The sequence below is a fragment of the Haliotis asinina genome, chromosome 2 (genome assembly GCF_037392515.1).
Source record: "Haliotis asinina isolate JCU_RB_2024 chromosome 2, JCU_Hal_asi_v2, whole genome shotgun sequence".
Taxonomy (NCBI): domain Eukaryota; kingdom Metazoa; phylum Mollusca; class Gastropoda; order Lepetellida; family Haliotidae; genus Haliotis; species Haliotis asinina.
In genome coordinates this window covers 59,969,887-59,985,247 of record NC_090281.1, presented here as the reverse complement: position 1 = coordinate 59,985,247, position 15,361 = coordinate 59,969,887, and the positions used below count along the sequence as shown (strand labels likewise).

General features: G+C 39.6%; 1 protein-coding gene across 2 annotated transcripts; it reads left to right on the top strand.

The window, feature by feature from the left end:
• The first annotated feature begins 595 nt into the window (after positions 1-595).
• On the top strand, positions 596-14,912 carry LOC137274045 (RNA-binding protein 41-like). Of its 2 annotated transcripts, XM_067807018.1 has the most exons (6): positions 596-757; positions 10,372-10,533; positions 11,153-11,339; positions 11,774-12,391; positions 12,749-12,893; positions 14,076-14,912. In XM_067807018.1, the coding sequence occupies exons 1-6, from the start codon at positions 687-689 to the stop codon at positions 14,180-14,182; spliced, it is 1,290 nt and encodes a 429-aa protein (XP_067663119.1). In that variant the 5' UTR covers positions 596-686; the 3' UTR covers positions 14,183-14,912. The 2 variants fall into 2 exon arrangements, with proteins under 2 accessions (XP_067663119.1, XP_067663120.1); XM_067807019.1 differs by lacking the exon at positions 12,749-12,893 and having other exon boundaries at positions 615-757; positions 14,076-14,908.
• Positions 14,913-15,361: the final 449 nt, after the last annotated feature.

Sequence of the window (15,361 nt, the reverse complement as noted above, 5' to 3'; positions counted from 1 at the left end):
CCGCAGTTACACCGCACCATGTGAGATAGGGAATGGTCTAAAACAAAGTCAGTGTAAGGCATAGGGCGATACGTGGTCTAACAGTAACTGAATACGGGTCAGATGACTTAAAACAGATCTATCGTTAAATTAGATGTGGGAATAACTATATTATCACTCCCTAATCTTTTAGATAGGTCCAAACGTGTTGTCGGAATACAAAAGTGGGAAATTCATAGATCGCGAAAAGATCACGTAATATTATTATATTTTAAATAATTCTCGATTCTTCACAGCTATTGGATTGCTGAATCATATTGCAGCCATTGGTATTGTTTGTGGTAACGAATACCTTCAATTTGCGTTAGAAAGCTAACAATTTATACTTGGAACATCTATCAATCTTGAAACAAAATCATGAAACAAAGATGAATTATTGAATTATTCATGTTAATACCTTTCCACAGTGACTCTGTTGAGATATTTAACAGATAAAGAGTAACCCTTCTAGATTAAATTGTAAGCTGTTAAGGAAATATATTTATCTCATCTTAAACAAAGTTCCTGTGAATCGCATTTGAAACTAGACCTTTTAGGGGTCTCCAACATCACATACATTCAGAGTTACTTCCCTTGTGCAAGGGACGTCACTCTGGTATTGTTATGAGGCCTTCAAGCGTGTTTTTCGTCGAGAAGTGAACTGAAACATGTCAAAGTTTCACAACAGACGGAGACTTTTAGAAGACCAGGATTCGTATAGAAAGACCGGCGTACCATGGTATAGTTACTCTCTTGCACTTGTCTCGTTCAGCGTGTGTAAAGTGCAGACCATGTCCTTCACTCTAATCTTCACTCTAGTCCTTTGAGTCAAATCTAGACCTAATCAGGGTATGAAACATTGACACGGAACATGGTCACCTACATAGTCGTTTTGATTACGAGCATTAAGAAAGAAACCAGGTTGTTCGCAAGTGGAGACGGTTAGGGTTAAAGCTGGGGCACTAGCCTAACGTCGTGTCCCTGCCAAAGCCAACACCACACTGGTGTATGCCTGGGCAGGAGCACGACGTTTAGTTCCCTGAACTACGTCCGCGGTGCAGTCTACCACCAACAATTTCACCAAGTATTAGGTTCCAGGACGTTGCAACACTACAACTATCATGGTTCAAGTTTACATTAGCTTGTAGGTGGCCAAAACGTATATGCGAACTTTCGAGCTGGAGTTATAGTTCAGTATTAAAGGGGCACTGATGCGGAGCATTTTCCGTGGACTGGTGTAAACTTTTGTTATTGTTTTTCTCCCATGAGTACCCGGATGATATCCCAGAATTCGTGACTGGTTCGTAAGCGCAATTGATAGTTTAATTATAGACAGATCAACTGAGGTGAAGTCAATTGTACTTCATTACAAATGTATTATGAAAACAAATGAAACACTTTGAAGGTTAATCATCTGCCAGTGGTAGAAATGGTAAAAAACTATTAGGACGGAAAAATAACGAAGCCAATGTACGTCTCTATATTTTGTCTCATAACCCTAATTAGTTTATTGTCATATTTGTATGATTCTGAAAATTAATAAAAGAACACACGATTTGCTTATACTCATAGTAAATTTCTAACATAACAGCAACATTTATACATTGTATAGATTGCCAATGTGGATCCTATTTCACATACATACGCGATCTAGTGTGTGTTTTCTGTAATACAGATTCTGCTGAATGCTACAACAAATAAATTAAAACAAAATGCAAACAATGAACGTAAAACAGACTAATTTTATAGCAACAGTGTAAGGCTACTACCTTGTTCAGGAATGTATCCATCAATATCCACGTAAAAGAAATCGTATTCCATTCATCTGCAGCTGGTAAATAATCCTGCTCTGTGTCGCGTGTCTTACAACTGTCTCATTTGCGAAAAAGTAACACATCGTTTCACGTCTTTCGTTGGTGAAAACTAGATAAACCTCTCATTGGTCTCCCAAGATAGCACACCTGGCAACTAATTGTATGATGTCCACTATTCTAAGTAATTTAGTTGACCAATATTGAGCAATCAATCAAGCAAGGCAAGGGTGGTTAATTCTTTGAAGGGAGGATGTTGTTTTTGCACTCACACTTTACGACAGGGTGTAGTCATCTACACACACTGCCTTTTGACAAATCCGCTAGAAGAACAAAAGTAATTAATCAATCAGTGTGTTATCGGTTAATCCTTTGATCGATGTTTGTTTTTGTAACTCAGCTGATAAACCCTCTTGCATCACTTACATGCACATATTACATAACATACAATACATTTGCCATTACAGACCTTAATTTATGCTGTTGAGGATTTACTCCAGACAGGAGAAATGCCAAATGGGAACCTTTGTTGAGTAACCGAAGTGGTGTTGCTACTAATTATACCTGTTATAAATTCATGAATTGACCATCAAGAGAATGATGACAAATAACACGTGTAGGTTTACACCATCAAACGCGAGTTACAGCAAGGAAGATGTAATCTCTGTGTCGCATGCAGCCTGAAAACACTTATGGGCCGAAACTGTTTTGAGGATACCAACGGAATTTCGTTACATAAGGAATACACACAGGCATTTGCTGTGTACTTTGGTAAATAAGTGAAATAAGTTTTTTTTACGTAAGACAATTTTCAGATTTCTCTACCAAAGCCAAGGTCATCGTTTTTTTGTTTACGAATTCAAATAAATCAACTGTGTGTTTTATTATCATAAATAATAAACCATTGTAGCTACCATAGCTACCAAAATTTATGTATGCTATTTGCTATCACAGCTCGACCAACACTCAAAACTACCTAAATATAAAGCTTTGCAATCTTCCGTACTGAAACAAATGGGTTGCTACGTGCCTGTAGACATCATATTTTCATGTAACATGATTAAATATCGAGGTTAAAAACACAGAAATAGGATCAAATTGGATCAGTAAGTATACCATCCAAGCATCCGAAAAGAACTACACTGCTGGGATATATGGTTACGATCAGACAAGGAATACCATGGATATTTTTAAACAAATGGCATGTGATGGGCCTCCTGACTGTTTAAGTGAAGAAATTTTGCTAATATGGACAGGAGCCCAGTTCCTTTGTCCGTCACGGTCGAAGGAGTGGGCGCTGACCAATTTGCGGTCTGCTTTCGTAATTAGACCGTTGGCGAGAAGCATTATTCGCTCCGCATCAGTGCCCCTTTAAAGTTGGAGCAATAAGTCAACAACAAATCTCTCTCACACAATCATCACAAGGTCTGCATTGTGCCTTGAAGTACTTAATTCTGACTGGCTAGGCTTATGCGTAAATTCACACAATCCTTTTCTGAATGAATAGGGGCTCTTGGATAGACTAGTTGTCTAAGGGGCATTAGTGCAGACAAACATTTCCATGGACTCGTTCCTTTTGTTATTGTTTTTCTCCGTGAGTACCTGGATGATATCCCAGAATTCGTGACTAGTTTGTGACCTCTGTTGTGCCACCCATATGCACAATTGATAGTATAGACTGATCAACAAAAGTAAAGGCATTTTTACTTCATTATTGATGATTAATCATCTGCCAGTGGTAAAAACTGTTACGAATGATGAAATAACAAAGTCAATGTACGTCTTTATAATTTGCCTTATAACCCTTATTAAGTTATTATCATATTGCATGCATTTTGAAAGTTAATAAAAAAGCACAGGGTCTTCTTATATTCCTGTTCAGGAATGTATCCATCAACATGATCAATATCCACATAAAAGAACGATATGCCATTCATAATTGTTGTTGTTAAATAATCCTGCTCTACGTCATGTGTCTTTCAACAGTCTAATATGCGAAAAAGTGACACATCATTTCAGGTTTTTCACATTGTTGTATAGTCTCATTAGTCACCCAAGATAGCACAACTGGCAAGTAATTGTGTCAGCCATTCTAAGTATACTAAGTATAAGCTACTTTACTTGTTTTGTTAATAATGGGCAATCAATCCTTAATTCTCTTAAGGAAAGGTGTTGTTTTTACACTCGCACTTTACAACAGGGTGCAGTCAGTAAATCTACACACATAAACACACGCCTTTTGACAAGTCTGTTGTGGAAGATAAAAGTAATTAGTGAATCGGTGTGTTATCGGTTTATCCTTTGATCGATGTTTGTTTTTGTAACACAGCTGATAAACCCTCTTGCAGCACTTACATGCACATATTACATAACATGTAATACATTTGCCACATCAGACCTTAATTTATAATGTTGAGTATTTACTCCAGACACGAGAAATGCCAAATGGGAACCTTTGTCGAGTAATCTGACTGGTGTTACAACTAATTATATCTGTTATAAATTCATTAACTGACCATCAAGTGCATGATGACAAATAACCTGTGTAGGTTTATACCACGAAACATAAGTTACAGCAAGGGAGAAGTAATTGCTGTATTGCATGCAGCCTGAGAACACTTATAGGCTGAGACTGTTTTGAGGATACCAGTGGAACTTCATTGTTACAGAAGAAATACATATAAGCATTTGGGTAAATAGGTATAATCAGTGTTTTATCTAAGAAAATTTTCAGATTTTTCTACCAATAGTAAGGACATTAGTTTACAAATGTACATTAATCAAATGCATAGTTTGATTATTATAGATAATAGACCATGGGCATAGCTACGAAAATAACACATGATTTTTGCTATGAAACTTGGGCCAACCCCCAATACCATGATGGAGGCATTCCTGAACGTTGTCGCTTTATCTTTAGTCTGTTTTAAATATGAGAGATATGATGATCCTTTTTTACCGTCATATTAATCCTATGACGGTTTTAACTGTAGTTGCACTATGCAGTAAAATTTTGAAATTTGAGATTGAAATTTCAGAGCACTACTTTTTTGTTTGAATTTATGACAAAAACAATGTATTTTTGTGCAGCATGCTTAGCCCATTTTGATACACTGGTATATGCAGAGGGCACCATTTCAGCATTTGATCGGTGTGTGTTAACATGTCTTCACTGTGCTTTTACACTGATCCATATAGGACTCCTTACATGAACTTGAGTCATAAACATATTTTGTAAATTACCATCTAGGAATGTTTCTTTAAATACTATTGAGACAGAGGGCCTTTCAGACTTACATGTTTGAAATTCGGAGCCAAGGTATCATCATGACAACAGACCAAACAAGACCACCTAACGATAAGTGGTGTGATAAGGTATGACATTTTCAAAGACATTACTGATCAGATAACAGAGCCTAGCAAGGCACTCATTATTGCTAAATATATCCATTGATTGTGGCTTGGAATCAGAGCTTTGCCACAATTTTTCACTTTTTCATCCCGAAGGCTTCACTGAAATCAAATGGTAATGTGGTAAAGATCACTTAGGCTCCGTACTTTTCATTACATTGCTTATACTGAGTCTAACAAACCTTTGTTTGCCAAGTTTAATCGGTGAGATAATGTGTTGTGATGAGTTGTGATTGGTTCCCTCAACTTCCCAACGTAGACACCTGATTGGATAAAAAGCCAGCCAAGGGAGGTAATAAATTTATTGGGCTGAGCTGTAGATGCATCCAGGGTATAGTGGAGACTTTTTGGAACGTATAAAATGGAGATATCGAAGATGAACAAACCCTTATAGGTTGGCTAACCTTTGAACGACCTATGGCTGTCCAATCAAATTTGAGATGACCAAATGGACTTGACAATCAGACAATGGCTACATTTTAGGGTTTGGCGAGACTTTCAAAATTCAATGGCCCCTGATACAAACCTGATGGAAAATCTGCATAAAACACAGATATTTGACCTGCAGTATATATGCTTAGGGCATTCTGATGACATAGTTACCATTTGCAAACATCTACAAGCTGACATTCTTGAATACTGACAAAAATGCTATTTTCAGCGAAAGCTTACTGATGCGGCATGTTCCATGTGCTGCACTCGGAAGCGAATATATGGAAAATAGCATTTGGACTCATTTGAGTACAAACTTTTCAGAGGTACAAGTTCAAAAGGTATGTTAGAATATCAGCTTTTGCAATTTGGTAAGCTGATTGGTCAACTGAAAAGGTTCGCTGACACGATCTTTACACAGGGTTTGTTAGACTCAGTATAGCAGTGTAATGAATAATACTGAGTCTAAGTTTACTTAGACTAGAAATGATAATGCTAACATTTTCCATAAAGCATGGCTATGGTAGAAAATCTACAAAAGTTATTTTGGTGAATATTCAAACCCTTGAGCCTTGGTGCAACTTTGCACAGAAAATGTCTGACCTAATCTTCACCACCCATGCCCCTCAGAGATCATGCCCAGCAACAGACACTGTCTAAATATCACCAACTCAGCTGTATTGGTCACACACTCATTTATTCAGAGTTACAAATGTCCTGAATGAATTACCTAGAGGAGATGGCTTCATATGTACAAACATCGAACATCAACATGAAACATTGTTAAAGTGATGTCCATCATCTTGTGTCTAATCATCTATCACACTTCATAGGCTAGGTGGTAACTCTCGTCACTTGGCTGCCGCTGTCTCACCAGCAACTGTAAGCAGATTAACATATCTCTTGGTATAATTGTAAACAGAAAACCTAAACACTCATTTTGTACTAGTTGGGATGAACTGCTGGTAACATAAAAATATGTTTTAAAAAAAATGAGACCAGTGTGTAAAATAGTCACTAGCCTGCAGCTAGTACAAAGCCAGTCAGGCCAGTACACATGCACAATCATCAGACTGGCTGATGAATTTTCAGGTGGCCATTTTGTAAACATACATTTTGTTATATACTCTTTCTGACTTGTTAAAATATAGTACTTTGTTCAATCTTTTGCTTAGTTTCTACATTCAAACTTTGAATTATTTTGTAGGCGAGTAACTTTCAGGCGTAGCTGGCTCAACTGGCTAGCAAATAGCAAAATATGGAAACTACTTTGCACACTGAATGAGATCCAGTTACCTCGTACTAATAATACAAAGTCATGGAACAAATCATAAAGAAAATAAAGGCTTAAACATAATTTTTTAGGTATCTTTCAGTGACAAGCAAATAAATTATCTAAACTAACATGACTGAAGTCAGGTTTGAATAAACTGAGTAGATAAGTTTGTCATTTTGTTTTGATTGCAACTGATATATGTTCACAGTGATAACAATTATAAAATGTCTAAATGGAATCATACTGGATACTGATTCATAAATATAAAGATTCTATCAATATTATGACTATAATGCTATAGAGATGACACAACTTTATAGAGCAAAATGTCGCAATAAATTGGTCAGCCCCAGAATCTGCATATTTGGATTCTGATGAGGCCAGGAAAATTATAGTAGCTGAGATCAGATGAGATGGTTTTGTAACAATAATTTTCACTGCGTTCCTATAATTTGAAGAATACCACAATTGATTCAGTTAAAAATGTAGGACAACATACTTGGTTTGCCTGGCTTTCCATTTTCCCAAATTGACTTTTTGATAAGAGTCTCTTCTCGTTTGGCTGCCTCTGCTCGTAGTTCTGGTTTCAAGCATCTCCTGACAATTCGGGCACAGATCTGGGAATACTGGATGTAGCTGGAAAACAAAACATGGACATCTTAATTACTGACACAAGTCCATGAAATATTGTATGAGTACCATAGTCAACCTCCATGGTCACCAACCTAGCATGCAGCTCGATGTGAGGATGAAATTTGGGGTTGTCCAGCTAGAATGTTCATGATGGCTGCAAATACTGCAATCCACAATCAAAATTACAGTAACCGGTATGCAATGATCAGGACCAATATGTAAGTACAGGCAAACAAGGATAAGTTGGACTGGTGCAGAAAATGTGTTTACAGGAAGTATGTGGTGCACAGCAATGAGGAAATCCATTTGGGTTGTGAAAGGAGGGCAGAGGTAGGTTAGTGCATATGCTGTGCATGACGACAAAATTGCTGCACACACCTTACTCATAAGACTCTCACGTTGCCGGAGTAGAAAGTCAGTAATATTTTGACTACACTTTGATCATGAACAACCTTGGGCCTTTTCACGGAAACTGGCAAGCGTCACTGAGTGGCACTCATGCATGCTACTACAGGTCAATCATCAGGTTCGATCCTTGTTTGCCAGTAGTCTGTACTATTTGCAGCATTTAGATACAGATTCTTGTAAACGTTTTAAAGTTTTTCAGCGGCCACTTTTGATATTTTCAGCCACTTCACTAACACTACAGGGGCATTAGGTGACTGGCATCATAAGTATACTGGCGTTTCCTATTCTCGCAGTACTTACGGATATCAGCAGAAAAAATAATACAAACAGTTCTTTTCATATGTATGCTTGTCGTTTTAAATGAAGAGGTTCACCCTCTAACATCTGCATCTATCAACTGCTTGATCCATCAGATGTATTAACACTGTTGAGCTCAATGAAAAACATGATCATCTGCCACTGACGTCTTCAGGCGTCTCCCATTCTCGCAGCATAACAAGGAAGTAACTTTATGAAGTGTAAGGAAGAGGAATCCTGTCGGAAAGGGCGGGGTAAAGTTACGATTTTTCCAAGTTGGTTAATGTTCACGAATATTTGTTACATTGCAAAATTTTGATACTTCACAGACTTAGGCCACTTCCTAGTTACCGGTCAGTGATGCTAACAACCACTAAGTATCATGCATCGTGACTGCAGAAGAAAATGTGTTTATCGCGAGTATAGGAGTGAGCCCTATATGTGTCAAAACTGACTCTTTGAGAGACGTTACTGAATAGGTTGCTAAGTGAGTGCCACTCTCTTTAATAATAATATTTCTGTGTTGACAATGTTTATGTCCAGTGATGTTCATATTCGACGTTTAATTTTATCAAACCAATATGCATGATTGTCACACTTTTGAACGCTGCAGCGTATTCATTGCACCCGTACAAAGCAGATGATTACCCGTATTACAGTGGGGAAGGATACGTATCTCATACAATTCGCAAAGGAACTTTTTCTTCCCACGCCTTCATTCAGTGAAAAAGGTGCCTGACTGATTACAAACACTTTCGACGAAATGTATTGCGCGAAGTGCTGAACGAAAACCGAACATAGATGCCAGAATAGGGTATTGGAGTTAGCATATCGACTCGGATTCGGTTGGGAATCATGGATGCATGAAATATGGAAAAAATGTTCGTATTTACAGAGCCCAGGGACTGTCAATATAACTTCATTCTTGATGTCAGACGGAAAATGTATTGATATGAGTCGTAGAGGTCAAAAGGAATAGACGCCAAGTCGTCCTCGTTTAAGCTACCGTTCTTTGTCACTTTCCCCCGTTTGAACAACATTTGCACTCAGTAGTATCGACAAAATATGTCTTGATTCGTCGATGTTCGGTTCTAACTTACTTCATCCCAACTTGTCTCCACGCTGTAGACATTTTAGTGAGCGAAAACTGTCGGCTTGACTGCACCACGAGAGATCGTCACCGAGGAGAATGCAGAGCTCGGAAATATTTTGCCGGTAGTTTCGTATTTTCCGATTTGACCTGGAGTTACTTCCCTTGTATTAGTTTCTTTCTGGAGTCGCAGCTCGTATAAAATTCAAAGTTTTACATTTCGACTGTGCCCAGTTTCCGGATCATTAAAAGAGTATATCTTATTAGCTTCCAGCTATTAAACCACTGTCAAGTTTACCATTTAGAGTAAACTTCTGTCCTAAAAGTAGACTTGCACAAGTCTCTAAGGTAGTAATTAATAGTTAAAATGTTAATTTCGAGAAAAAGAAATAAAGACATGACAGTCTGGACGAAAACGGTCAGTAAAATTCAACATTTACAAGGCCCCCTATCAAGACTTGCCTCATAAAAGGGTAGAATTACTATCCAAGGCTACCCGTGAATACAGAAATGTGTTTATTTACTAAGAACGTTTTGCTTCCCAAATATCTTCTTTTGGTGTACTTTTGAAAGGGAATGGTGTGAATTTGCATTTTATTGGTTCAGTTTTCAGTCTCGGAATCAACCGGTTTAACATATTTTGTTGGTTATTATGAAAAGGAAATGTATATCGTATTTTTTTTTCTTCTGCATTCGAAGAAAACCAAGAATGAAGATTCAGTTTTCAGTTCATCCTCCTTAAATGCAGGTCAATGCAGATTCGTTCTTTTTATGTCATACTTGTCGACAACACTGTGATGGCTATGGATGTATATTTTCTTGTTATAATATATAAATATATAAATTGGTTGGTTGTTTATTTGACGCCGCACTCAGTATTATAAATATAACTGCAAAGGAGAATGCAAAGATTCATCACATCTCGTCCCATGTTCATTCACGATGGTTTGTGTGGAAGTCAGTGTATTTGTCACCTCTTGATGTTTGCTATCCAGTGGGAACCCACAGCGGTATGGCACTCAGGAGGTGGTGCGGATGGATCCGGTCACGTGTCTGGGAAAACACAAGCTGACTGGCGCAGACCTCGAGACCGAGGGCGAAAAACAGTTGCAGGCACTGGCCAAAAAGCAGCTGAACACAAATGTTTCTCTCCGAGAGTGAGTACAATGATAACAACACGATTCCCATTACCACCAGAGAGTGGCACCATTTGTTATTGAAAACCGTTAAAAAATACATATACACGAACCTTTCGCTTAAATCCATTAAATCTATTACTCTTAATTTAACACTTCAGAGCAGATCAGAAATATTCCAGCTATATGACTGCACTCTGCAAATACTAAGTAATCGAGTCAGGACCAGATAATCCCCTGATCAACAGCGCGGACATCGATCTACGCAAGTGGGATACGATGACCTGTGTCAACCAAGCGAGTCTGACCGACGATCCTTTTAGTCGCCTCTTACGATAATAATGGATTACCGAGGACCAATTCTAAACCTTTGGACGTGTGTGAGTCAGTAAAGGTCCTCAGAGTTGCATATGTTCGTAGTAAGACAGGACAACAATTGAAGTCAGGCTGTCGCTGCTGACGTTTTGTTATACACCTAACTGCGATGGCGTACGTAGATCTCTGCTCATTCAGTCATGCACATGTTTGTCTGTGATACACTCTTTCTCGTCTCCGATGTTAAAAACATTAACGCATTTATTCCTTCTGGAGATGTATTATAGCCATACGATTTATCTCCATTGTTCTCTCTTTTTTTCAGGCAGTATGCCCAGCACCGTAGCTTTGCTTCGTCGGGCGAGTATAATCCGGCAGCTAAAACCTTGTGTGGAGTTTCCCATCTTGAAAAGTACAAGGAGGTGGTGAAACAGGACGGCGCAGTGGAGGAGCTCAAGAAGTGTGGTCTGACACCAGAGGAGGTTGAACTCAAACTGAGTCAGAGAGGAAGTGTAGGTTTTACACCGTGGAAAGCCCTTCACAATCTTTACGTGTTGGTTATCCTCATGTAACTGAATATCTTGATTTGATGTAATAATTTCACATGTCGGACCTGTGTTGTCATGACGACGTTTGCTTGTTTGCTGGTTTGAAATCATGGTTTATTACTGAGCCAAAACACACCGATCATGTGTGTGTAACTGGGACCCATGTTCAACCCCGTCACTCACCGTATCAGTATCCGACCGTTCTTAAGAAATGTCTTTGTACATAAAGAAAAGTCCAGGAAGAAGAAAATCTGGATAAAAGGGGTGACAGTATTGATGTAAATGCTTATCTCATGACTTTAATTTTAGCTTCTTAAAGAACACCCTTCATATAAAATGAGCACGCAGTAGCTTCTTTTCACATCGACATGGCAACACCTTATGAATTGTTGTTCCAGGGAGAGAGGTCGAGTTATGGCCTTGACCCAGAAGTCTACAGAGGCCGACTTGACGAGATCGATCGGCGCATCTCGGAGAAGGCAAGGGCAGTGGACAATGCCAGCAGGGCTAACACGGGCGTGAAGGAGATGGGTCGCCATGAGCTGGAAATCGAACACAGACTCACAGGGGAGAACAGTCAAGCACGATCCTTGTCAGATTACCTCACCAAACAGAAAGTTATAAAAGGCGATCCAAACGATCCTATCAACCAACTGCCGGATCTGTTGTCAAACATTGAAGAAAAAGGACGCGGGAAGAAAGACAGTAGAGGTGAACGTCATAGAATGGTTTACTCTGTGCGGGATGACACAGAGGCTGGCGAGGACTTGGGTACAGAAAGGGAAAGGTTTATTGGACCCCAACTGCCACCGGAAGTCCACTCGGACGATCAAGGACCTGCGCTAGATGGCGCTGCTTCTCCCCAACCTGCGACTGTAGATGAAGAAGGACGACGGGCGATTGTAGACACAGTAGAAGACGTACCGGAAGAAATTATAAAGAAATATCGCTTGGACCTCGAGGAAATCAGAGCACTTCCTAGATTTGAGAACTACTTTCCTGGGGAACCGTCAAACGTAAGCTGCTTACACTTTCTTGCTGTTACGCCGTTACCATGGTAGCAACATTGTTAAAACACCGGGGTCATCAGCTGCTCAGTTGACAAAAGACTAGGCACCGTCTGTAAGGAGAGGGGAAAGTTTTAGGCTATAGCAAAGAGAAATTTAACATTACTGTTCTGTTAAAGCCATGATCTGAAGTTATTTTCTAAACTTTGTGTACACAGTGATCCGCCGCAACAGGAAAAGAACACACAGAACCCCAGAAAATATTGTTCTAAGTTTCGCGAAACCACAGATCACTATGCTGTGGCTTCAGTTTGTGAAAGTGTTAAAAGAGGCATTTGTGATTCTGAACATCGCATTGTGTTCCAGGTGTTGTATCTGAAAAACCTGTCTTCCCTTGTGTCGGAGCGGGATCTTGTGTCTCTGTTCGACCGTTTCGAGGACGACAAGGTCAAGATCGTATACAGACTCATGTCAGGCCGGATGCGAGGACAAGCTTTCGTTACTTTCCCTAGTATACTAATTATTTTTTTTTAAAAACACATACTTCCATTAAACATTTGATAAATGTGCAAACTCCCCATAAGGTTCAAATTCAAAATGTTACCAGCCAAAATAGGATTTAACCAGATCAAACGATCAAAAGAAAATAACTCAATGTTTTTGTGACAATCAATACTTTAACCAGAGACGTATTTATTGTCTAAGAGTTTGTTCACAACAGTCATTGTTGTTTTTCAGATGTATGGAACATGTTGATTTAACTTTTTACCATGCCATCGTGTAAATTAGCTGTAAATCTGATATCACTGTTGATATGCGTGCGATACTGTTCACTTCACTCACACATTCATGCATTTAAGGATTCAAATCACTGGGTTGTGGGTTGGTGAATAAACACATGTATAAACGATTTTCACAACCCAACGGACATATGTGTTATATTTAGGCATATTAGGCCATTATGCACATAGGAAATCCAACATCAGAATGCGATCAAATTCCTTTCGTACAGACGACTTGAACAACACATCATAATACAATATATACTGGCTGTTGGTGGAATACATATAGTTTTTTATTTCAACAAATCAGGAAGCGTACTGATGTCACATGTCCATTGTCACTTGATCACTTGTCATGACTCGACCGTTAAGATGAAGTCGCAAACCCTCCACTGTGACGCTGTATGTTCTATTAAGTCCATCATGGTGTAGCAGAATGCTGGTGTGCTACTTTAGACAGCACTAACATATACTGATCAGCAAAAGAAACGCAGACTTGCAAATGACGTAGTTTCACGAACGCTTTGTGAATCGACTCCAGCGAAACTTGCGTTTCTTTTGCTGTTCCGTGTATTTGTGCAATTTATGTGAGTGGTGTGTTCAATTGGCAGATCAGGGATTACTAACCCGTTATGCGAACAGCTGGTATCATCACTGTTTTTCAGTGATCCGTTCCTGTAATTTTGGACAGTATTCTGCCTTTTAACGCCCAAATGCAATGTTTCAACAGCGAATCGGGACTGATATCTTTTTGGCGTGGACGTTGTGTACGCACGTCGTTTTAGTGCGTTCGGCCAGGTGATACTCTTCCCTTGGAGCTCCCACTTTCAGCACTATTCAAACGTCATTCAACGTGACCGTTATGTGTCTTTGTAGCCACAGTCAAGTATATCATATTTTTTTTGTTTTAGACACGGAGACCGCTACAGCAGCTCTGGAACTTGTAAATGGATACCACTTCCGTGGCAAGCCCATCATTATCCAGTACGGAAGGAAGTCGGCCGGGAAGGTTACCTAGCAACAAAGGACGAGGCCATCTCTACCAAGCATTGATTTGGAGCTGTATGTTTGACCTCGCTGGTCGGAAGTGATCAATGAATACAACCTAGTTGTGATAGGCAAACTACAGGTAACTCCTTTACGAGTTGGGATAAGCCATGGAACATCTGTTTTACCTCTAGGCTACCTCGCCAGCCTTTGCAGGGCTACTTCATCATGGACAATGTGTTTATGGTATGTGGTGGAACCAGCCCATTGCGACGAACAAGACACCAGAGAGAACAGATTACATTACACATATAAAACAGCGTGATATTCCAAACGCCTCTGCAGGAGGCTGCGACAGGTGACCTCTGTAATCGCATTTGCCTTAAAGGGGCTCCTGAACTCTTGGTGTTGCATTGAGCCATAGCCAAAATCTATATCTCAGAATAACGCATGCTAATGTTGTCGATGTTGCAGTTTACGAGGATGTCGTTTCTGAGCGCATCTACACTTAGAAAACGATTTATGGTCAGTACAAGTCTTCTTCCTAATGACAAGGAAATGCACTAAAATCCACGTATCCTTCTTTTGTAAACTTTCCGGTTAACTCAAGGTTCAACATACACTTCACCTCACAGCTTCGTTTGGACGTGCCTTCAGAAACCTGCGAGAAGATACTGGCATGTCCGACACTGACACAATAGGTCACCAAAAGCTAGGAAGCTGCCAGTACACGAATAAAGACTTCAGTTATCCACCAGATAGTTTTTGTTCCTCCTTGTTTCCTTAATATATTGTTGGGGAACCACAGTGTGTGTGTGTGTGTGTGTGTGTGTGTGTGTGTGTGTGTGTGCGTGTGTGTGCGTGTGCGTGTGCGTGTGCGTGTATGTGGTGGTGGGGGTGGGGGTGTCAACACAGAATATTTCAGGACAATCAACAGTCATTTCGGATGAAATGGGTTTTTTAGACCACTGGGTATTTTTAAAGACCGACGTCGTTTTTTGTCTCAAACATACAGTTTAGAAGGGTGTGGTCGTCTTTGAACATCAAATGACACAACGCCTTACCGCTTTGAACAGTACTTCTCCCGAAGGAGAGGACCCCCTTTCTCCCAGTGCTAAGACGAAACTTATGGTTGAAGCATATGAGCACTTACTTCGGGCTGTCGTATCGCTAATGCCACTTTTATGGAACAAGGCCCAGGTTCTGGACA